The sequence below is a fragment of the Cyprinus carpio genome, chromosome B5 (assembly GCF_018340385.1).
Source record: "Cyprinus carpio isolate SPL01 chromosome B5, ASM1834038v1, whole genome shotgun sequence".
Lineage (NCBI taxonomy): Eukaryota > Metazoa > Chordata > Actinopteri > Cypriniformes > Cyprinidae > Cyprinus > Cyprinus carpio.
Window position 1 is genome coordinate 32,290,607 of NC_056601.1, and position 25,041 is coordinate 32,315,647.

The 25,041-nt window shown below is 34.8% G+C and overlaps 1 protein-coding gene across 1 annotated transcript; it reads left to right on the top strand.

Moving 5' to 3' along the window:
• The first annotated feature begins 902 nt into the window (after positions 1-902).
• LOC109103569 (pikachurin) lies at positions 903-24,937 on the top strand. Its single transcript, XM_042723170.1, has 24 exons — positions 903-1,484; positions 4,662-4,771; positions 5,591-5,677; positions 5,896-5,922; positions 6,008-6,125; positions 6,244-6,379; positions 8,913-9,079; positions 10,342-10,454; positions 10,623-11,040; positions 13,012-13,112; positions 13,202-13,302; positions 13,936-14,080; positions 14,245-14,434; positions 15,026-15,151; positions 17,591-17,834; positions 17,954-18,065; positions 18,896-19,012; positions 19,220-19,400; positions 20,438-20,461; positions 20,591-20,669; positions 21,390-21,533; positions 21,632-21,712; positions 21,897-22,003; positions 23,676-24,937. Exons 1-24 carry the CDS (start codon positions 1,391-1,393, stop codon positions 23,825-23,827), a joined length of 3,174 nt encoding a protein of 1,057 aa, XP_042579104.1. The 5' UTR covers positions 903-1,390; the 3' UTR covers positions 23,828-24,937.
• Positions 24,938-25,041: the final 104 nt, after the last annotated feature.

The following is a 25,041-nucleotide window of genomic DNA, read 5'->3' on the forward strand; positions in this document are numbered from 1 at the left end:
TATAATATAATATAATATAATATAATATAATATAATATAATATAATATAATATAATATAAATCTCTCTCCAGCAGAGTTTGGGGTTTTTCTGGAGTGATGAATCAATCTCAAAGTTTGTGTGTGTGTGTGTCTGTTTTAGACTCGTCTTGATTTAATTTTGGGGAATTTGAAGCCCATTTTCTTCCAAATTGCTATGAATTCAAATCTATGTGATTACACTGAATGTTGTCACTAATTAGGCTGGTTAATCATCAATCTTAATTCAGATCTCCTTTGATCAGCCTTGGGAAAACAATGCAGTGATGATTTTTTTTTTTTTTCATGCAAACATTCAATTTTATGAAAGAAAAGATTGCTTTGAATCTGACAGCTTATGAATTCCTCAATTTCCGGTAGAATAGAGCTGGAGATTCCTCATATCCTCAAGGAGAACTCAAAGAAGAGAAGACATGAAAAGGACAGGACAGCTGTAGAAAAAGGGGGAAATTAGTATCTATCTATCTATCTATCTATCTATCTATCTATCTATCTATCTATCTATCTATCTATCTATCTATCTATCTGTCTATCTATCTGTCTGTCTGTCTATCTATCTATCTATCTATCTAATTAGCCCATAATAGACCCTAATCTGGTTATACTGTACCATTTTGAATGTAACGCGGATAAAATCGAGGCTGTGAGGGATAGACTTGCAATTTCTGTTGTATAAAGATCTTCAATCACGTCATTTCAAAATCAAATTTCTCAACTTGTGTCTATAGAGTTTTTTCTCGTCTGCTGAACAACAGTCCATCACAGCCTCGTTTTCATTCCTGTCAAAAAATAATAAGGTCTATAAGTAATTTAGTCGTAAAATCTGGTTCTTCACATTTAATACCCGCCAAGAAGTAGGCATATTAAGAATGCCCGTGCATCTCCCTCCTCTACCTCTCAAACTTTCATCGCGCAGTCTCCAGTGTTGCTATATTGGTCAGAGTTACTGAAGCGAGCTCAAGTCCCCATCTGTGTAGATTAGACCTTTATCCTCTTAACTCCGAGTGTCTCTGCCTGCTCTTCTCACCGCTTCGCTCAAAAACGCTCTCAAATAAGAAGAAACTTTAAGTCTGAGGCCGATTCGCGGGCTTTGGACGGCTGCTGTGGCGCTCCGTGGATGCTGAAGTTCTCCAGAGTTGATCGCGGGTGTCGGGGCTCCTGTGGGGCCGCGCATGAGGAGCGTGTCTGATCTGCTGCAGACAGTAATCGCATCAGACCGGCTTCACCGTCCATACAAAGACCTGCAACAGTCTGGATCGAAAAAACGCCGTTTTCTGTTCTTAAGGAGTTTAAAATGAGGAATAACTGCATTTGAAACTCAGATCGGAATCTCAGAATCATAAAGGATTGAAAATGCGCCTCCAGGAGAGAGTGATGGTGCTTCTTGCATTGGTGTGGATGTGTAATTTCGCGCTTTGCGCAAGAAAGACTAGTGCACGCAAGTCAGGTGAGTGTCTTTTTGTTAAAATTTAGTCGTCTTTTTAAATTCTAATTATTTGGGAATGCATACAGTGACCTCAACAAACTAGACACACATGAACATGTCTGAATGTAATTGCATTATATATAAAATGGCAAACTGAGTAACATTTTTTCATCTTAACTTGTGCTCAGTGTGTTTAAACAGCTGATTTGTGTGTGACGCATGAAGTCATTTCTTTATCATATTCAGAAGTGTGTTTGCCATATCCATCTTTAAAATCAATCATTTATATTTATATGTTTTTTTTTAACCTAACCTATAATGTAATGACATTCACACATTGTTAAGCATGCATTTGGTTTCTAAATACCTTTTGGAGCCTCTCTATAAGTGCCATAATCCACTTGATGCATGCAGGATGAATTTTTAGGCTACTCCGATGGATGGATGTACAGGTGATTTGTCACAAAGACATCTGGGGTCGCAGTCATATGGCAGGGTCAGCGCTGTATGGCACGTCCATATACCCTCTGGACGATCTCATGCCCAATGCCCATGGCCAACAGTTTAGAGTAATGAAAACCATCAGTCATTTCAGATAAACAAGCCCTCTGATAACTGACACTTCAGATGAAATGCTGCAAATTGGTGCTTGTCCCTCTGGTACCCTTGGGTATATGGGAATACTTAACCTTAATGTGCTTTTTAGTGGTTTAGCCAAGGAACTGGGAACTAGATTTACTTTGGTGGTCTTGATTTATTGGAAGACTAACAAATTCAAGCTTATAGTAGTCACATGTACACTTGAAACTGTTAGCATAGACAGGTTTGGGCCAGAGCACAGGGTCAGTCAACATTTCATGTTAGATCTTGAGGTAACTGCCTAACCTCTTTCTTTTATGAAAGTGGAAGGATTGAAAGTGCAAAAGTGGTACTTGCTGGACTATTAGAAGTTGGTCGGGGTAAATGTAATTTCCTTAAGTTTGATTGCATCATCTGTTGGAAAAGATATTTGCCTGGAGCCTTTTCGCTTTAGTTTGTATTGACTCAGAGTTGTTAATGAAAATTAGATATTTTTGGTCTGAAGGCTCTTTTAAAAGTTTTCTTACCGTCACACACACTTAAACATCAATTGCAATTTTGTTACTCAGTTTTCGGTTGCTTAAAAATCCATACTTTAATGATATCTACATCTTTCTGGGTTGCTCTCAAATTAAAGATGCTGTCAAATCAAATCTGGTGTATTGTGGCTTTAATTTGTGTCTGTTAGCTTTGGGTCCTTCTATGCTTGTGTGCTGCTCAAAGTTGACAAAACAATATATATATATATATAAAAAAAGAATATCTCTCTCCATAGTAGAAGCTGCTTCTGGTTAGCAACTAAAAGCTGTAAATCATGGGCTGTTCAGAAAATGCAGTAAATAAGTATTGTGCACACTGTTGAAATTTTCTAGTATGCATAGAGTAAAATATTAATTGAGCTACTGCATTTTCAAAAATGTGTAGCAACAAATGTTGCATGAAATATCGAGTCAGTGCAATGCTTTCAACTTCACCTTCTGTTTTTAGTGTGATGTATGATCCAGAAGTAATTGCAACTTTGATTTTTACCACCTCTTTCTGAATCATTTGCTCATATATATATTACCTCTTTGAAAAATTAAAATGACTATTTCCTCAACGTTGCGTCACTAAATAATGCAACATGAAACTTTAATATATTAATTGCTCACTTGTGAAAGGCTCATTATTTAACATCATCCCCAAATCGCTTTCCATGTTAGTCTGTTACATTTGCTAGGACTCTGTGTATTTGAGATCATTATTTCACATTCATTTATTGCTGTGTTTGACTTATAGTTCAGCCTGTTTTGATTTTTAAGCTCTATAACGTGCTTTGTTTGCATGTTTTCAAATTAGTTTCAGTTCAGATTGGTTTGTTGGTTTATTTTCAGAAAGTGTCATATTCATTGCACAACAAAAAAATCTGCAACTCGCAAGATCACATGGAACGTACATCATCAAAGAGTGTATTAGTCATACTCAGTCAAATTACTTGATATCTCTAATGACTATATAGTGAATGTTTTGATGTGTGTTTATTTTGAGATAAAGCAAATGATATGAAAGGAGAGAGAGGTGTGTTTGGAAAAAATCCATCTTTAATGCAAGCTTTATGAATGTGTCGGGATGAGATGATGGTGGGCTAACGAAATGGAAACCATAGGTGCCATATTCGTTTGTTGGTAAATGAAGCCAATATAAGAGCAAGTTATGTGTTTGAACTTTCAGTAGCAGTGGCTGCATGTTTCACTGGCCATCAGGAAGGATGATTGTGTTGTTTTCTTCCTGTGACGAGAGCTGCAGCGACATTCACACACACTGAACTGTCCATCAGCGCTGTAGGCATCAACTTTTTACTCTGAGAGAGAGATTTTAGGAATGACCTTGTCCACACGCATCATCTGAAATGCATCTAAAATCAGTCTGGTTTTGTTTAGATGTTTCTTTATTTTGTTCTTTCTTGTCATGACCTTTCAAATAGGAATATTCATCCAAAAATGAAAATAAGCCGAAAATGTATTCAACCTCAGGCCGTAGAGATTAGTTTGTTTCTTCAGATTTGGGGAAATGTGGCATTACATTACTTGATCCTTTGCGATGAATAGGTGCCGTCAGAATGAGAGTCTAAACAGCTGATAAAAACATCACAATAATCCACAAGTAATCCACACTACTCCAGTCCATCATTTAACTTCTCATAAAGCAAAAAGCTGCACGTTTGTAAGAAACAAATCCATCCTTAATGCATTTTAACTTTAGACCGCCACTTCTGGCTAAAATATCAGTCCCTAATCCATAATAACACTTCCTCCAGTGAGAAAAGCTTGTCTGTGCATATTTCTCTCCTGATTCAGACCAGATGCCTTTTCATTGGAGAAGGCAATATTATGCATAGAGTGCCATATAAGAACCATTTTAGGTTCAAAAAAAACTTTTTTTTTCTCTGTGTGAATAACATTTTAATATTCTAAAGAAACTCTTTACAATCTAAAGAACTTTTTGTCCAATAGAAAGGTTCTATGGATGTTAAAGATTCTTCATGAAGATTCCAAGAAAGGACCTTTATTCCTAAGAATTTACTGTACATAAAGAAATGAATGCTAAAATGTTGATTTTGTTTCCTGTTGTTGCGGTCAGAGAGGTTAAGTCCACCGCTGGACATTCAGCTGGAGACGGTGAACTGCACTGCATTCAGTGTCCGGTGGAAAATGCCCCGTAGACACGTCAGCACTATCACGGGATACAAGGTACAAATCCTTCCATCTTTTTAAATTGTGCTTTAACTATTAAAAATAAATAAATTGGTGTCTCTCTGCTAATTGCATAACATACTGATTGTTTGATTCCCAGTGTTTATCATATGACAGTGATAACTAAATAACAGAGACACTGCTGCTCACTTATCCCCCCCCCCCTCCAAAATCGGTCCGTTATTAGTGTTAATTTTGTGTTAATATTCTCAATTTTTAGATTTTATTTTAAAAATGGCTGTATAATTTTTATGCTTTTTTTTCAGTTATTTTAGTACATCAAGTTAAACTAAATGATAATGACACATGTTACGAGTTACTTTTTTTTTTATATTTAGTTAAGTTAACTATAATAATCCAGGGATGGTTCTTGAGTAAACAACTTTGTGAAGGCAGGATTATAGCCACCATATTGAGTGTTGTGATTTTTCCATTCATATTTATATGAGCTCACCATCAGTCATACTGATGTTCCATTCAGTGCCACTAGTGGCGCAGAAATGACACACTTCTCCTTTAATTACAGACAGAAGTGTTTACTAATTGACCTACTGTACTTGTGTGAAGAAGTGAAGTGCTTTGGGTTTTCCCCCTTTATCCTATTTGTAGAGACATTTGGAGGTGTCTCCATCTCTGGTTGCTGTTAGCTTACTAAGAGTATCTGTGTTTATTACATCTTAATGCTGTTATGGTTGCTTATGGGATAAAATTACAAGCCTCTTTTATTTTTGCTCAAATTTCCACACTAGTGCAGTAAAGATGTAACTGCAAGAATGATTTGACAATGTTGGGCCATTTATTTATTTTATTGACCAGGTGTTTTACACGGAGATGAGGAATAATCGTCCGACTAGCAATGCTGTTGCCCTGGAAGTCCCATTGAGTTTGGAAATGCTCACAACTGTATGTCCCATTGCTTTAAGATTATTATTGTTATTATTATTATTATTATTAATGAATTGTTGTATAATATAAATGTGTGTGTTTGTGTGTATATGCATAAATAATAATAAATAATACATATGAGTTGTCAGAGTATAGTGATTGCGAGGCTTCAGTGTAACTTTACCACAGTTGAAATGAACAATTTGCCTTCAGCAGAAATTTGTTTCCTCTTACAGGGACAGTTTGATGGCCAGGCCAGCTTTGTGAGTGGATGTTCAGTATCTGTTTTTTCTGGTAATGCCATATGGTGCTGTCTTGGATGCTAAGCTGTTCCCGTGTGTCTGTTAGGATGTGGTGATCGGGAACCTGAAGGTGGCCACACTGTACCGTGTCAGTGTGGGGGCGTACGGCTGGGCAGGCGAGGGCCGACCCAGCATGCCCCGGGACATCAGCACTGGCTCTCTTGGTGAGCAGACAAACCCCAAAACATGCATTTTGATCAGCATTACTGTGCGTTTAGCTCATCTGGTTTCTTAAGTAACAGAAATAATCAATGTACAGGACATTTTTCTCTTATTTTGCAGAAAAGTGCATGCCTCCTGCACCTCCGACCCAGCCTAAAGTGGTCCCAGTGTCAGACACAGAACTGGCATTGTCATGGCAGCATGGAGAGAGTGAAGGAAGTGCACCTGTGCTATACTTCCTTGTGGCGTATATCAGGTAATTGATCAAATAATAAACAGATAGATAGATAGATAGATAGATAGATAGATAGATAGATAGATAGATAGATAGATAGATATAGAAAGAAAGATCAAGATTTAAAAATAGCTTTTCCATGTGAGAAACATTTTCAGTCGACTTCAGGGACAAAGTCACATTGTGTTAATCTTCATTCATTAACTTTCAAAGAATGAGATTTCTGCAAGTTTTTCAGTGCATTTGTTGGCTTTGACTGATGTTTCTGCGTGTGATCTTTACCCTGTTGGGCCATGTATGTCCGCATGACTCATGAAACTAATGCATTTCTGTGGTAGTTACTGTTCTAGAACACAACTAACCCATTCAGACCAGTTCAGCACACAGTCGAGCACACACATCAAACTACTGAGCCACATCACACAACCGTCTGAATTCTTGCAAAATGACTGATGATTGCTGTTCCTCTTTCTTTATTATCACATTTTAAAATAATAGTAAAATCATGAAAACTATATGAAATGATGAAAATGGCAGTATATGAGAATTGAACTGAAAACGTTCTTATATTCGAGCTGCTGCTTCATCTAGGTTCTAGCTCTAATCACTTAGTACTTGTTATCCTTTTAAAACCATTATATCCATATACTGAATGTTAAGCGTTTGTTTTCTTCTTGTCTAAAAATTAAATTAAATTAAATTAAATTAAATTAAATTAAATTAAATTAAATTAAATTAAATTAAATTAAATTAAATTAAATTAAATTAAATTAAATTATTAGCTTTGTAAAGAAATTCATGAATCAGTTGACATAATTCCTATTTATTTATAATTATTTGTATTTATCATTACATAAATCTTTAGATCTAATGGTCTTTCTTAAGGCCAGTTAGTTGATTAATTACAATTGATTAATTGATTACATAATTAATTGCAAAAAAATTACATATGAACATTTATATATTCAATAAAAACAAATATATTAAAATATTAAATATTGTAGTAGTCTTAACAAATCCATATATTGTCTGTTTTACTCTATTTCTTGTCATTGAACAGAAGCTTTTCACTGACCTAAAGTGCACAGCTCAGTTCTTATACTTAACTGTAATTAAAACTAAAATCATAAAAAAAAGTTACTTGATATAAAATAAATGTTAACTGAACTAAAATAAAATATAAAATAATTTTCAAAAACAATTTCAGCTAGTTGTCAAGGCAACATTTCTCATTTACGTTATATACTATTACTAATAAATAAAAAAGTATATAAACAAATTTAAATTAAACCCAAAGACTTATTAAAATGACAGAAAAAAACCACACAATTTCCAAAACTGTAACTACAATTAAAGTGAAAACAGAAAATATAATGCTAAAATAAAATAATTAAGAAAAAAAAAGAATAAATACACTGAAGTGTGTCCAGACATTTTACTGGTATCCTTCTGTGCATTTGTGTTAAGTATATGTGCATTTGGGTGTGAAATTAGCATGTTTGTAATCCTCATGGATAATTATGCAACATGATTGTCGGACTGTGTCCTCGTGCAGATTAGACCCACTCCCCCCAGAGACCGTCTGCTTCTCAGATTAACAACCTTTCACATAATCGCCGCAATTTAGCCTCTTTTTAACATGAACAACACAGAACTGCAGATGTGTTTAATGGCACTATCAATTCTTTCTCAGTGTTCAGTGCATTTGCTGCTTGCAAACTAGAATGTTTCCATTTTGATATATGGAGTTTAAAGCACGCGTTGTTACTAATGCTCAACTGGTTTAAGCGTCTAATTTTCCTGAATTTGAATGCAAAGAAATAAACACCAAAATAACAAATATAAACAAAAGAAACACTCAAATTTTAAAGATATTCAAAGAAAAGTATATGAATGTATATGAAAATGAAATTTGCATGTATATATTTAATCATATTTATCAACTTAACTTTTGTCAACCAGAGGCCCAGGGTGCTATTTTATTATTATTTACATTATTTAATAGCTTTTTCAGTTATTTCAGTTTTCATTTTAGTTTTATTTTTGTTTTGTGTTTGGGATTTAGTTATTTTTATTATCATTTATATTCTTCATTTTTCTGTTAAGTTTCTAAATAAATAAATGAATAATAGTTAGTTAGTTAGTTGCCAATGCAACACTTCTCATTGTTAAGTTTTAAGGTGTAAGATTTTTATTTTATATATATATATATATTTTTTTTTAATATTTCTATTTCGTAATAAATAAATAATAATTAAAAATATTATGTATTTTTTATAATAAAAAAATGTTGCCTTGGCAACAAACTGAAGTAAAATGTAGATGCTCATGTAACTTTTCTCATTTTTGTATAAGTTTTAAAGTGTAAGATTTTCATTCAATATTTTATTCTGTTTCAATTCAACTTTATCTCAATCAAGTTGAGAATTTAAATCTGCCTACAAACTTTGGCTGGACCCTAGCAAAATCATTGCAAATTTGTCTTCATATTTTCTTAAAAAAAAAAAAAAAAAAAAATCTAGTAGAGTTTTAGTGTTACAAGTGTGTGTTGCAGACCGGAGATGGACACTGAGTGGATGTACATCAGAGAGCCAGTAGAGTCGAACTCTATGGTGCTCAAGGGTCTGATTCCTGAGACGGAGTACCAGTTTGTCGTCAGAGCCGTGAACGCACACGGGATCAGCCCTCCCAGTGCCATCAACAACCCCGTGCGCACTCTCGGTGAGTTACAGTGCGGTCAGGACAGGAACTTATGAGACCCTCATGTCTGAGTAGATTACTGGTTCACCATTGTGTTACTTTGGATAAAAGGGTCTAAATGACTATACTTAAGTGTGTGGTTTGCATGGTTTATGTTGTGATCGTTATAGTTTGGATGCTCCTCACAGGTTTTTTTTTGCATGCATGGTGGCTGGAAAGACCAGATTAATTAAATTAAGCATCTTAAAGCCTGTTCATTCTGAGGAAGATGCTCCTCTTTGTCACACAATTACCCACCCCCAAGCCTCCTGCAGACAGATTAAAAACAGAGACCCCCCAAACAAGAATTTGCTGCTTTAGTTTTGTTGGTCTAGGCATCCAACCAATCGGACCCACCCAAAAACAACTGGATTTAGACAACCACTGACCACTTCATGTGTTACTTTTAGGTACAAATTTTGGTCAGTTCTAAAATGTATAAGTGCATCAAAACAAAGAGTAATTGCAACATTTGTTACAATTTAGTCCCTGTTTTGGGAACTGAACTGAGCATGCAAATTAAATTATACCTGAATTTGAATTGAGGTTTCAAAACGAAATGCAGAATTGAAATTTGAAATCAAATGTTAAGAAGAAGAATTGAAATGCATTTCCAAAAGAAACATGCAAATTTAAAAAATATTCTGAAATATAGAAATTTGCATTTAGTTGGTATATTTCGTATTAAAAAAAGCTTTTGTTGTTATTTTAGTATTATTTATACACTATTATAGCATTTATTAGTAATGAGCTTTTATTTTCATATTTTTGGTTTTCATTTTAATTTTAGTAATTTTGTTTGTACTACTTTTTTATATTTCTATATAGCATTAATTTATTTTTTATTTCAGTATTACATTTAGTCATTTTAGTACTTATTTTATTTTGGATAGTTGCTAAGGCAATATTTCTCCTTTTCATTTAAGTTTTTTAAAGTTATTTATTTATTTTTTAAAGTTATTTTTATTTTATTTCAGCTTTTATTTCGATTAATGAAAATTAAGTTTTAGTTTATTAACAACACTTGGGTGGAGGACTGTTTTTCCTCTGAATGCATGACCTACAGTATGTTGAAGCTTTTGAAATGCAGTTCAGTAAGTTACTCTTGTCATTCCAGTTCAGTTCACCTTTTCCTATTCACACAGGTGTTTTGTGCATGAAATCATGATAATATTTTTCCTGCTTACTGTACTTGGTATGAGGTGAAATGACTGAAATATACACTGCTTTATAAAAAAAAACAGGTTCAGCAGATACAGGCAGTGGAGACTATGATGTCTACATCTCAAACTCTGACAGTAAAGATGAGGACGGGTTTGAAATCGATGACTCGGATTATGATGTCTTCATTGAGGAGGTGAGCCATCTTTTATGTTGTTAAAGACACCTAAAATTGAAAAAGGCACAGAAGTCACAGAAAAAAGAGAGAACTTGAAAAACTCGAAACAGCTTTTTTTTTTTTTTTTTTTACAAAGAATGTGTTGTTATTTAATCTTTCTGGCATTCATCTGTACTTTTGTTGCAGATAAAGTCATTAACTAGCAGTAAGAAAAGCGGCAGACGGTCTCAGCTTCGCTCCCGCGCCGGGACTCCCAGTAACGGAAATGTTATTTATAGGATACGTACACCTGTTTCCCAAAATATCAGCATCACTCCAACAGCAGCGGCAGCATGGACCACATCAACAACACCCACTAGCTCCGCCTCCAGGACAACCACCACACCTGTTATACTGACAGGCTCCGCCCCCACCACGCCTCCTCCTGTAGTTCCTTCTCCCAGTCCGTCAGTGACGCCGTGGAAAGGGGAAAGACCCCGGGTCTATGATGTACCATGTGACGAGACGGTCTGCCCTCCCGACAGCTTCTGCATCAACGATTACGACACTGGAGGCTCTCGATGTCACTGCAACCTCGGTCGCCAGGGAGACTTCTGCTCAGAAGGTGAGTTTGTTAACAATGAGAGTCAATATTTGATGTTTAATATTAACTGCCAGCCAAAAGTTTGGAGCAATTAAGATTTTTAAAATGTTTTTTAGATAATCACTTCTGCTCACCAAGGCTTCAAATACAGTAACAACAATAATATTGTGGAATATTATTGTAATTTAAAAGAGTTGTTTTCTATTTTTAAAAATGTAATTTATTCCTGTGATCAAAGCTGAATTTTCAGCATCATTACTCCAGTCTTCAGTGTCACATGATCCTTCAGAAATCATTCTAATATGATGATTTACAGTTATTATGTGCTCAGTTACTGATTCTTGTTATCAATGTAGAAAGCAGTTTTTTTTTATTCCATATTCTATGAATAGCATTCATTGAAATATCAATTTTTTTGTTATGTAATAAATTTTATTCACTGTCATTTAATTGTCAAGTTATTGTCTATTTAAACAAATTTAACTTATACTTTCGAATGGTAGTGTATCATGGTATCCACAAAAATATAAAGCAGCACAACTGTTTTCACTTTTCATTATGATCATGTGACACTGAAGACTGGAGTTATAATGCTACAAATTCAGCTTTGCATCACAGGAATAAATTGCCTTCAAATTGAAAAAAGTTATTTTAAATTACAATAATATTTAACAATATTACTGTATTTTTACTGTATTTTTTGATCAAATAAATACAGCCTTGGTGAGAATAATAGACTTTAAGAACATTAAAATAATGTAATTATTCCACAGGTTTGGCCGGCATATTATATTTATGTTAGATTACGCAACACAAACACTTTGCCGTAAGTGATTTTACCATGTTGCTAACTTCTACCAGACTCAAAGAGAAAGTTCATAAAAATGAAATGGCCATGATTGATTCACCCGCACCTTGTTCTAAATCTGTTTCATTTTTAAGTGAACTATCCCTTTGAATGATGCCACTGAATTAGACCACGTCCCTTCACCAAAACCCCACCCACTAAAACATGCAAAATGAACATGCAGAGGCTGTTTCTAATAGGCTGGTTTGTGGACTGGCTTAAAAAAAGTACGAACTCTGACTCTTTTCTGCTGTTTAGACGATCTAAGGCGGTCAGAGAGACAGATGTGGTAACCTATGACAACTTTTTTCTGAAAAATAGTATATTTTATGTGATATTAAAAAAAAGATAAATAATCATTTAGAACAAATCATTGATGTTTTACAGACCTTTCGTGGTGAAATAGGCTATTTCATCTCTTTTCTTAGTAGACATGATAAAACCAGATGTTTTTTGAAGTTTAGTTTGATTCAGTAATCTCAGTCTCTCTCTCAGATGGATGAAGAATTTGTGTCTCTTTTCCTTTTTCATTTCATTTCTTCCTCCATCTCTCTCTCGTGTCTTCTCTGAGGTCTCTTGGGAGTGTGTAATCTTTGAGTGTGGAGGTTTCATGTGCTGTTGTCTATTCCCCTGGCACTCCTCGCTAAGTCTAACCTTTTCAGAGCGAGTACAATAACATTCTAAATCAAGTTGGCTCCACAGACAAGATATTGCTTTATTGTTCTAAGTCTTTCACAGCATTGCATATCAGTTTCAATATTTTTTAAATGCAATATATGTTGTGCTGAAAATTGCAATTGCATGAAATCTCACTATTCTAGTGAGCTGAACTCATTCTAAATGTGTCAAAACAGCAGCTTGGGTAATGGCCAAATAATATACATGTATGTTATATATTCTTTCATATAGCCTGTAGGCCCCAAATGTCTTCCATTTGTTCCAAACTTACCTGATCCTAAATATATTGTATCTGTTTCCAAAGAGAAGTCATTAGTCTGTCCACTTCAGATTTGTTTGAATATTTATATTATGGCTCTCGAGACTGAAACACACAGTATATGGAGGATGTGTGCATTTACAAATCTAAGACTGAAAAAACAAGTGTCACAGGAAGTACTGTAACCGCTTAGCTTTGTGTCTTACAGGTCTGACGGTCAATTTCCCAAAGTTCTACGGCTACTCCCACATGACGTTTGAACCTCTTAAAAACTCTTACCAGAGCTTCCAGATCAGCCTGGAGTTTAAGGTAATCACATATACTGTACAGGCAGACTTTGATGCGTTCGAGAGGTTTTTGAGGTCAGACGCTTATGAATCACTGCTTTGACCTCTCAGGCTGAGGCTGAGGATGGATTGCTGTTGTATTGTGGAGAGAATGAACACGGTAGAGGAGATTTCACCTCCCTGGCCCTCGTACGGGGAAAGCTACACTACAGGTATCTCCGATTTTAAATACAGTTCTTTCAAACAGTTTAATCTCCACAATTTTCTGCTGTTAATTCACCTCATGCTGATTCCACTCAAACTCTGTTTTGTAGCTAATTTTCACCTTGGATGTGCTCTGTATTTATATATAAAATACAGAGCACATCTAAGGTGAAAATTAGCTAAAAATGTACAGTATATATGTGTGCGTGTTTAGTAATATTTGCATATTGGATTGTTTTTCCCTCATGAATATACATTCCCACATACTTACAGATATATATTTATGCAAATACAAAAACAAAAAAAAATTATTCTGACAAATTTTTTTTTGACTTATACTACATACATAATATTTACACAGCCTTTATATGATACATAATATTTGCATTTTTTTTTCTTTCTTAGACTATTTATGATTGGTTTTTCCATTTATAATTATTTATTAATTATTATTATTTAACTTAAAACTATAATTTTTCATTGTTTCACCTATAACATTTTTTGGCTTCAGTGTAATTGGAGCTATTTCCAGTTTCAATTATCTTATTGAAAAATATTGATTAATTTGTTTTTTGTTTTTCTCAGTGAAATTAAATTTATTTGTGATTATTAGTAATTGATCTTGAATTTTATGTGCACAGGTTTAACTGCGGTACAGGTGCAGCTCAGATTGTAAGTGACAGCTCCATTGTGATTGGACAGTGGCACAGGGTCACAATATTTAGAGACGGCATGAATGGCTGGCTGAGATTAGACAATGACACACCGGTGTCAGGCCGTTCTCAGGTACACATGCTTTCATACACAAACACAGCACAAATTATAAATTTTTTTGTTTGGTGTTGTGGCTGGTTTTGTGTCATGTGACTTACTGACCAATCAGCATCCAGGGCTGGAACTATACGTTTTCTGAAATGCATCTAACAACCTCTGTTCTTTCTCTCTTTTAGGGTCAGTACACTAAAATAACGTTCCGCACGCCTTTATTTTTGGGCGGAGCTCCAAATGCCTATTGGCTGGTGAGGGCGGTGGGCACCAATCGTGGCTTTCAGGGCTGCATGCAGAGTCTGATTGTCAACAGTAAAGCCATTGACATCCGACCCTGGCCTAAAGGAAATGCACTGAGCGGAGCAGACATCGGTTAGTTTGACAAACCCCATAACTACGAGTGACCAAATACATAATAAATATAAAATAAAGCACTTACTAAAAAATTTAATATTTGTATTTGTTTACATACATATCATGTGATCATGAACTGACATCAGAGAACTGTGAAGTTTGGGTCAGATTTTTTTAAGTGGCAGTAAATACTTTCAAATTTTCAGAAATAATTTTTCAAGTAAATACTAATAAATTCTGATTCTTGAAAAACAAAACATTATCCAATATTCAACCTTGATAATCATAGCAAATGTTTCTGAATGATTTCTGAAGGATCATGTGACACTGGAGACTGGAAATTCAGCTCTGCATCACAGGAATAAATTACATTTTAAAATATATTAAAATACAAAACAATTATTTTCAGTTGTAATAATATTTCACAATATTCCTTTGGTTTTGATCAAATTAATGCATAATTAGACTTCTTTTAAAAACATTAATTATTACTGCCCCCGAATTGTTGAACAGTGATCTAATACATTGATATTCAGACATTTTTAAATGTCCACATCATGTTGGAATCACTGTATGTGTTCAAAGCATCTTCTCGTCTGTGAGTTTCAGGGGAGTGCAGCAACAGTGTGTGTGAGAAGGTCACCTGTGCTAATGGAGGAATCTGCTTTGCCAACCGTGCGGACAGCTTCATCTGCCTGTGTCCTCTCGGCTATAAGGGCTTCCTCTGTGAGGAGAGTGAGTCACACATTCTGGCATTTGCTTGTATTCTCTTTCTCTTTCACACACACACACACACACACACACACACACACACACACACACACACACACACACACACACACACACACACACACACACACACACACACCCTCACAGAAAACTTTCTGCATTTTTACAATCTCCAAAAAATTAATTCTGTATGATTTATAAGCTTTTGTACCCATGGGGACCCCAATTTAGGTGTTCAGCATGACACGAGTCCCCATGAGTTGGTGTGTATTCAGGTTTAAGTCCCCACCAGTGTAGAAAAACCTGTACACACACACACATACTGGTTGCATGTTTTTTTGGGGAAATTCCATAGGCATAATGGTTTTCATACTGTACAAACAGTACTTACTATCCTCTAACCCTATCCCTAAACCAACCCCTCAAACAAAACTTTCTGCATTTTTTGGTTTTTTTTTTCCGGACACTTAAGTGGCATGTTATTGACAATTAAATGAAAAAGTGTTCTCAATCTCATTGAAATTTATGCTTAAGAATGTTTTTATTTTATTTTATTTTTAACCCATTACAGTAGGATTTAAGTACATCTTTAAATGTAATTTTATAATTACAGAAATCTTAATAATATGCTGATTTGATGCTCGAAAACATTTCTTATTATTATCAATGCTGAAAACAGTCATGCTGCTTAATAAAATCTTACTTAAACTTAAACATACATTAATGTTATTTCTGCAACTTGAATATCATGTATTTAAATACATTTTTAATTTTTAATGGTGAATTGGAAATTTAGAACATTAAAAATATATTTACTTTAAATTTAATATCAAATCGCACACTACAGTTAAAATTATAATAAAGTACTTTTAAATGTGTATGATGTATGTCATAAGACATCAAAATAGGTTCTTCTTTAAAGCATGACAAAATTTTGCTTAAAACACTGATTCAAAATGAATTTTAAAGTAAAACATTTAATTTGAGATTATTACAAAGTAGACTTTTCCAACTGTGCTTAAGTTAAGAAACACAGTTTAAAAGTGGCCTTTTTATTTTATTAATAAAAGTGGCGTTTTATTTAACCAAATAACATGATATTATCTTCAAGTACAGTTTAAAAAAAATCAAAAATACTTTTAAAGTCAAATTTCAAGTGCACATTTAATACAATTAAAGGGATACTCCATCCCAAAATGAAAATTTTGTCATTAATCACTTACCCCCAAACTCGTAAAAGCTTTGTTTCATCTTCGGAACACAATTTGAGATATTTTGGATGAAAACCGGGAGGCTTGAGACTGTCCCATAGACTGCCAAATAAAAAACAGTGTCAAGGTCCAGGAAAGAATGAAAAGCATCATCAGAATAGTCCATCTGCCATCATTAGCCCCTTTCACACTGCGATTCCGGCAAATACACGGGTAATGTGTCCCGGCATTTGTACCCGGGTCGCTAGATTTTGCACTTTGCGTTCACACACAACCCGTAAAGGTCCCGTAAAGACACGTGATATCAGGGTGTGACGTGTAATGTACGAGTCGAAAACATAAGGCACGTTAACTTTCACTGAAGCTGGTGAACGATCTCAGCTTCAGCGCGGAAAGTAAGGAACTTACTAACCTCTGCTTCGTTACAGTTTGTGCATATTTGTTTCGTCGCGAACGTTGATCTGCCTTCAGAACACGCTAAAAGAGTCGCGCGATAACGCGCGTCATCACTACGACACAGCATTAGTTCTGGCTTTTGTTCACACAGAGCTCGTTCCGGGACTGAACCCGGCAATGTTACTAGGTCCCCGACCCGGGTTCAATCCCGGAATCAATCCCGGGACGTGTTTGCTTTCACACAGAAGTCGACCCGGCAATGTTCCGGCAATTTGCTGGGTCCGACGTGCAGTGTGAAAGGGGCTATTGATTCAACCATAACATTATAAAAGCGACAAGAATACTTTTTGTACACGAAAAAAACAAAAATAACGACTTTATTCAACAATTCCTCTCCTCTGTGTCTCTCCAAATCAGCGTAGCGCCATTTTGGCAAATCTTCTGTGTCAGCGGCGCTGTGCTGATGCGCTGTTTTCTTTCAAACCAAAATGTAAATACACATAAAAAACGTATCCTTGTGGCGCGGCTGACAAGTGAAGTGATAAGTGTCACAGTGTCTCCAAAACACCACAGTGCAAAAACATAAACATATGTCTTACAAGACATAACACACAGCATTTAACGCTCAAAAACAATGACAGTGTAATAACAGTGTAGTAGTAGTACTAATAAATACAATCTGCAGTTGCCTGTCAAAATTTTAGGTCAGAAAGAAGTAATTGCACAGTTGTTTTCAGGTTCCAAAATGAATGTGAACCACCAAACACAGCCAGTTACTTAGTGTGTCATTACCTGACTTCATATTTCTGAATTCTGTGTCTAACACCTCTCGTTTCAGGTTTCCTGTTGTCTCTACCCCAGTTTAATGAGAGCATGTACTCGTACGCCAGCGCCCCCTGGCCTCAGCCCTCCCACAACTACCTGTCCTTCATGGAGTTCGAGATGACCTTCCAGCCGACCAATCCCGACGGCACGCTGCTCTACACCGATGATGCGGCCAGTCGTGACTTCCTGTCAATCAGCCTGGTGGGCGGATATGTGGAGTTTCGCTTCGACTGCGGCTCGGGTGCCACAGTTATCAGGTGGAGTGTGTAGTGAAGTCCAAAACCTTTGAGTTTCTTTCCATTTTGGTAGATGACTGTGAATCAGCTGTTAAATATTTTGTAAGGATCAGAAACTATATCACTGCTTCTGTTGTCAGGAGTGAAGAGGCCGTCGCTACGGACGTGTGGCACGAGTTGCGTGTCTCGCGTACAGCAAAAAATGGCATTTTACAGGTAGACAACCAGAGACCAGTGGAAGGCATGGCAGAGGTGAACAGTTTCATATTATTTGAAAACATATACTCTACAGTACAGAAACTGGTGTCAGTAAGATTTTTGAATATATTGGAATATTTTTATACTCACCAAGGATCATAAATGCCATAAAAACTGCAATGTTATGAAACATTGTTGAAATTTAAAACAACTGTTTTCTATTGTAATATACAGTATTTTAAAATGTAATAAATTCCTGTGATGCAAAGCTGAGTTTTCAGCATCATTACGCCAGTCTTCAGTGTCACATGATCCATCAGAAATCATTCTAATATACTGATTTGCTGCTCTAAACATGTTTGTTTGTAATTATTTTGTTATTATCAATGTTGAAAAGAGCTTCTTTATATTTTTGTAGAAACTTTTTTTTTTATTTTTCAGGATTCTTTGACAAAAATAATAAAAAGTTTAAAAGAACATAATTTATTTGAAATAATGTTTTTACTGTCACCTTTGATCAGTTTGTTGAAAATTAACTAATAATTTACTTGACCCCAATCCTTTGAACATTAGTGTAAGGAAATATTCTGAATCTTTCACTTAATTTACTTAGTGATTTAGTTTGATTATATACTTTTAAATCTGGATGTTTTATTTTATTATATTTTTCATTTTATCGTTTTATTCAGTCCACATAATTTCCTTTAATGACAGAGTGAATATATAATATGGGCTTTTGAACATCATTTTATGACAAGAAAATCTGTAAATGTATAATATACGGGATCTGCATGCTTTCTTATTATTTTGTATGTATATAGTGTATTGTATAACAACAAAATTATTAATAATAATCTCTCTCTCTCACTTTCTTTCTCTCCCAGGGTGCATTTACACAGATAAAATGTAGTTCTCCTCTCTATATTGGAGGAGTTCCTAATTATGATATTACTAAGACGAGCGCTGGCGCCCTGAGACCCTTCAGTGGAACTGTGCAGAAGGTACTAGAGTTGTAGAAACTATAGACACCCACATAGCAATGTTAACAAACAGCATTTAAATCAGTATGATATTGAAGATGCTTAGTGTTCAACGCAGTGGTTGAATTTTATGCTGCAACACCTGACTATTTACAACTGCACAAGATCCATATGCAGATTTAATGTTTGTAGTATTATTATTATTTTCATTCTTTCCTCCTGACCCAGATCACTCTGAATGACCGCACTATAGAGCTGAATCCCGGTCAGGCTTTTGGGGTGAACGTGTTGAACGCAGATCACCCTTGTGTAGAGAACCCGTGTGCTAATGGAGGAACATGCAGGCCGAAGTGGGACGGTTATGACTGTGACTGTACGCTTGGGTATGATGGGAAACACTGTCAGAAAGGTGAGAAAACAAACAACTCTAAGGCATAGGAGCTCCTGAAGATCTGCCATCCATAGTTTAGTTCCAATGTTAATCACACAAACTTGAAGACGTAATCCAGGGATGAGTTTAGGATGGAAAGCTTACATACTTCCCATGCAGTTATTGCCAAATGCATAATATGCAGTATGCGAAAAACATACTTTATCCATTAAAAATAGAGTATGCAGCACTATACAGAATATGATGTGCATTATACAGTATGCTAATATTTAATTCCAAAAGTCAAAAGTCAAATGATATACTGCCATACTACCATTCTTACTATTTCAAGGTATGCAAATTTCCTATATGAATTAATGTTATATGTTATTGTTAACTGAAGACTACAACTACTACAATACTGAAAATCACTTTTGTAATTGAAATAGAAAAAAAAAACAGAAATGTTGCCTTTTATTTAACTAAAATAATAAAAAAAGTTTTTAACTAAAACTAAAGCAAAAATAAAAATTATTTACAGGTATATAGAAATTAACATATTTGACGTATTTGAATAATTAATATTTAAATTATTATTTATAAACTTTATTATTTTATGTCATTTTAATGACAAAAGCACATTAAAAATGACAAAAACTTATAAAAAGTTAATTAAACTGAAGAAAATAAATAAATAATTATAATAATACTGTATCTCAGAATGCATTGCACTACATTTAATCTTCCATGCCTGTTGTGACTCCTCTTTGACTTTTTAAATACAAAATTAGATTAAAATCCATCAAAAACAATATGAGTATTACTGAAAACAATGCAAACTACTAAGCTTTGCATAGTGCTTCTCATATTAGTAGTATAAGGTTGAAACTACACTCTGCAGGGAGGCAGATATCCAGGAGTGGGACTGAGCGTTAAGTGAAAACTTTCCTTCCGTAGTATTTTTTGCTTGGTTTTAGACTGAGATGTCGCTCTGATATTCTTTGCAGACTTCTTCCATAACACCTCAAAATCTTTCTTAAGCTTCTTTTATTCTGTTTTGTGCTCTCACTGTGCAGAATGTGGGAATTATTGCTTAAACAGTAAGTACTGGAGGCTAAATCTTATTTATGTCTGCTCTCTAATAAGAATGGCTTTAGTGTATTTATGATGTGTGCTGCCATCTAGTGAATGTAACAGAGCTGTGCACCCTTTGTCTTTCACTGTATCAGCTGTCACTGAATCTATTGAGATCCCTCAGTTCACTGGACGCAGCTATCTGACATACGACAACAGAGATATCCTCAAAAGGTAGAGTACTTTTGCTTTTACACTCTTTAACTGCGCTCAAGTCAATAGAGTCAATTAGTCCCTGCACACTTTTACAGCAGCCTTGGTTCTAAAAGTATTTATTCCATTAATTTTTCTCATAGGGATTTTCAAAAAGTCTTTGTTAATGCATTATATAACATGAACTAAACCAACCAGCTATGAGGGGAATCACAACATTAAAAAACTGGATAAAAAAGTATTTGAAAATCAGACAAAAAAGAATATCTGTGTAACTGTTTTAGTGAGGGAAAGAACTACAATCCATTGAAGCGCTGCAAATGACAATCAAATTAAAAACAATGGTGAACTATAAAACGATTCATTTAAAGTTGTTGATTATAGCTATAAAAACAATAGTTTTATGCAAAATGTGCATTACATCATTTGCAGTGCTTCATGGGAGAGTGTGTGGAGAGTGCAATTTGCTCACAGCAGCTCTCTGATTGGTGGAATTTTGCACACCATCATGGGTAATGTAGTTTTCCACCTTGAACTCCACTGTTAAATCAAGTCAATTTGATATAATCCAAACAGATGGCTTCATCAAAAGTGTGTACCTAGGAGCTCAATGTAGGCCTGTCTTTATAAGTTAAAAATCTATTACCCAAAGAACTCGATCGATGCTTCATATGAAGTTTTTGTCTTTTCTGAGCATACATGCATGCACACATGCTAATATAACGGTGCGTGTCTCTGCAGGGTATCAGGTTCCAGAACAAACATGTTCATGCGTTTTAAGAGCACGTCTAAAGATGGTCTTTTACTGTGGCGGGGGGACAGTCCAATGAGAGCCAACAGTGACTACCTGTCTCTCGGCCTTCAAGACGGAGCGCTCATTTTCAGGTATAACAACATATCCATCTGCATGCTGAGATTTATACTGTATGTCAGACAATTTACAGATCCAAAGATCCTCCTAACATCTCTTCTTCTCTCTACAGTTACAATCTTGGTAGCGGAGCTGCCACTGTGGTCATTAATGGCACATTTAGTGATGGCAAATGGCACAGAGTGAAGCACATAATTCAACACATTTTCCATCAAAATTAAAACTTCATAAAAATGCCAAACAACCCAACACTTTTCTTTTTTTTAGCATGAAAACTTTTTAAATGTAAATACTACATCAAATGTCAGGCGATTTGCACCATTTAAAACGGCTGTAGTTTTCTCAGTTTAACAGTCAAGATGGTTTGTCTCTGTTTAAAGGGATGGACAGTCTGGTAAACTAACTGTTGATGATTACGGAGCTAAAACCGGCAGATCTCCTGGAAAGATGAGACAGCTGAATATCAATGGTGACCTTTACATTGGTAAGAATAAATGCAATTATGAAGTTAAATGTAATGTGATAAAGACTGTGATAATGACAATAGATGTTCATTCAAGAGTGTGTATGAAATAAAGTAAGAATAAAAAAAACACTACCATTCAGGGCTGAGTTTCCCAAAAGCTTCGTAAGCCTAAGAAGTTCGTAAAAATGATCTTACGAATGATCTTAATATTACGGTCTGTTTCCCAAAAGCATCGTAACTTAAGTAGCACTTGAAAATCATTGTAGATCTACGAGTGCTCTGGAGTAATCGTAAAGCCCTAAGTGCATCGTAAGAAGACAGATTTATGCAGTCACCTGCAGGACAATCGGCAGATTACACCTTTAACTTTATTCAAGTGCTTTATTCATGTGATTATAGTTAAATTTGAATTTATAAATGAAAGGGACATTCTAAAACGCTTAACGTGAAAAATGCTTAACGTGGCTTAATGTACTAAGACAGTGATATTGACAGACCTAACTCACTAAACATTACTAATAAAAGTATACTATCAATAAAAAATCAGATGAGCCCTGAATATGATCTCAACATGTTTAATAACAAGTTAAGCCTTATGATGGTTGTCTATGGAAGGAAAAGGCTTAACGTGTTATTAAACGCGTTGCATTCATATTCTGGGCTCATCTTATTTTTTGTAGATAGTATACTTTATTAGTATGATGCTTTGTGAGTTTTGTCTGTTAATATCCTACATTAAACCACGTTAAGCGTTTTTCACGTTAAGCGTTTTAGAATATCCCTATTATATTATATTATATTATATTATATTATATTATATTATATTATATTATATTATATTATATTATATTATATTATATTATATTATATTATATTATATTATATTATATAATTCGAGCTGTCTGGAATGCAGTATTAGGTTAACATTTCAATAAACGAGCGTGTAGCCTACAATTACGAGCCATTCTGTAAGGTGACATTTCAGCACTTGACAAACGGATAGCGACTCCGAAGCAGCACTTAAAGCGCAGCTACGTGCGACTGCGTTAAGTGCATTTTTGGGAAACGCATGTGAAACAATAACGAACGTTCATAAAATTACTCGTAGAAAACGCTCTTAAGCGCTAAGATCAATCATTATCGGGAAACCCGGCCCAGAAGTGGTTTTATTGAAAGAAATTTTGAAAGTCTTTTATTCAGCAAAGATGCATTGAATTGTTTAAAAGTGACAGTTAAGACATTTATAATGTTAAAAAGCTAATGTTTTGAACCTTATTACAGAATCCTGAAATAAATTGATTACAGTTTTGATAAAAATATGAAGCAGCACACCCCTTTTCAACTTTTTGTATGTTTCTTAAGCAGCAAATCAGCATATTAGAATGATTTCTGAAGAATCATGAGATGCTGAAGACTGGAGTAATAATGCTGAAAATTCAGCTTCGCATTATCAGGAATAAATGACATTTCTAAGTCTATTCAAAAAGAAAAATGTTATTTTAACTTGTAATACTTTTTCATGAATATTACGGTTTTTGCTGTATTTTTGATCCAATAAATGCAGCTGTGGTAAGCATAAGAGACTTCTTAAAAAAAAAAAAAAAACATTGAAAAACTTTTGAATGGTACTGTATGTATTGTACATGTAATTGTCTAGTTCTGTTGGTGATTTTGATTTCAAACTTTCCAGGGGGGATGAAGGAGATTGCGTTGCACACTAACAGGCAGTACATGCGAGGTTTAGTGGGATGCATTTCTCATTTCACTCTGGCCACAGACTACCATCTGTCTCTGGTTGATGATGCAGCTGACGGCAAGAACATCAACACCTGCACCAACTGAGCACATCAAAAACACCAGCTACAGAACGTGACCATCAGTATCTGTGATCCAAGAACAACATCATCAAAATAAACAATTTCAGGAACACCAACATCACTGACCTCAGCTGAGAAGCAACAAATACATTTGCAGTTGCAGCCAAAATTAATATATGCCCCATTCAAACCTTTAAAATGATCATAGTTAGTCAACAATAAGCTATAACATAATAAAAGAGCCAAACCTACAGCATTTAGCTTGGAACATTGTTTATGTGGTGAGATGAGGATGAAAGTGTTTTCTTCCATTATATACCAAATTCCTAAACCAACAGCAAGAGTTAAGCTTTTTTTTTTAGCTTCTGCACTCAGTGTTATAAAAAAATGGTTTTCAAACATGTAGTTGAATCACATTAAATAAATGTTATAATATTTCATAAGTGAGCATGCATTTATTTGAAGGCAAGCCCAGCTCAGAGGTTGTTTGTCCATCATGCAACATTTGATCTTTTAAAGCATACTGAATAATGACAGCTAAACATATTTATACGCCAAACTGTATGTTTTCAAATGTACAAGCCCTTTTTATGGCACTTACTGTATGATTCTACAACCAGTTCTTGTCCTTAGTCAGATGGGTTTCCTTTCTATTATTCTTTTCAAGGACAAAGGTGAGGGACAAATGTATTTATATAGTTATTATTCTTTATTTTAATGCCATTAATTTTGAAACAGTATTTAGACTGATGAATTTATAGATGAAGATTGGTTGTGATGAATAGCTGTCATGTAGCGTAGTAAACGTCTCTCTCTTCTGAGGTAATGTTTGCACTGTGAGTTTTTAGGCTGCTAGTGGTGGAAGGACAAAGTGATGTGATTTTTCTTTTGTATCAGAGGGTTCTCTTTAACGTCTCTGCCTCTCTTTTCCTTCTAGCTACAAACTGTTATGAATCCCAAAGACTCTTTTATAGCTTCTGTAGCTCTTTATTTATTTTTGTTCATGTAAGTTAATGGATGTCTGCAAAAAAAATGCATCTCTTAATTTTTCTGCCTTGATGTTTTAAAAGCCTGTCATTTTGCCATCAAAAATGTGACTTATTGATTTCATTAAATAAAAACAATGCCAGACACTGGGTGTATCTTTAAATTGATTTTAAAGGTTTGTAATTACAAATCTTTCTCAAAAGACAGTCAAAAAAGTATATACCACACCATTTTATATATATAGGTGCTGTC

Coding starts and splice junctions, on each gene's coding strand:
- LOC109103569 (XM_042723170.1), top strand. CDS start 1,391: ATGCGCCTCCAGGAGAGAGTGATGGTGCTTCTTGCATTGGTGTGGATG. Junction 5,678..5,895: donor GTTTGGAAATGCTCACAACT/GTATGTCCCATT, acceptor TTCCTCTTACAG/GGACAGTTTGATGGCCAGGC. Junction 15,152..17,590: donor GGGCTTCCTCTGTGAGGAGA/GTGAGTCACACA, acceptor CTCTCGTTTCAG/GTTTCCTGTTGTCTCTACCC.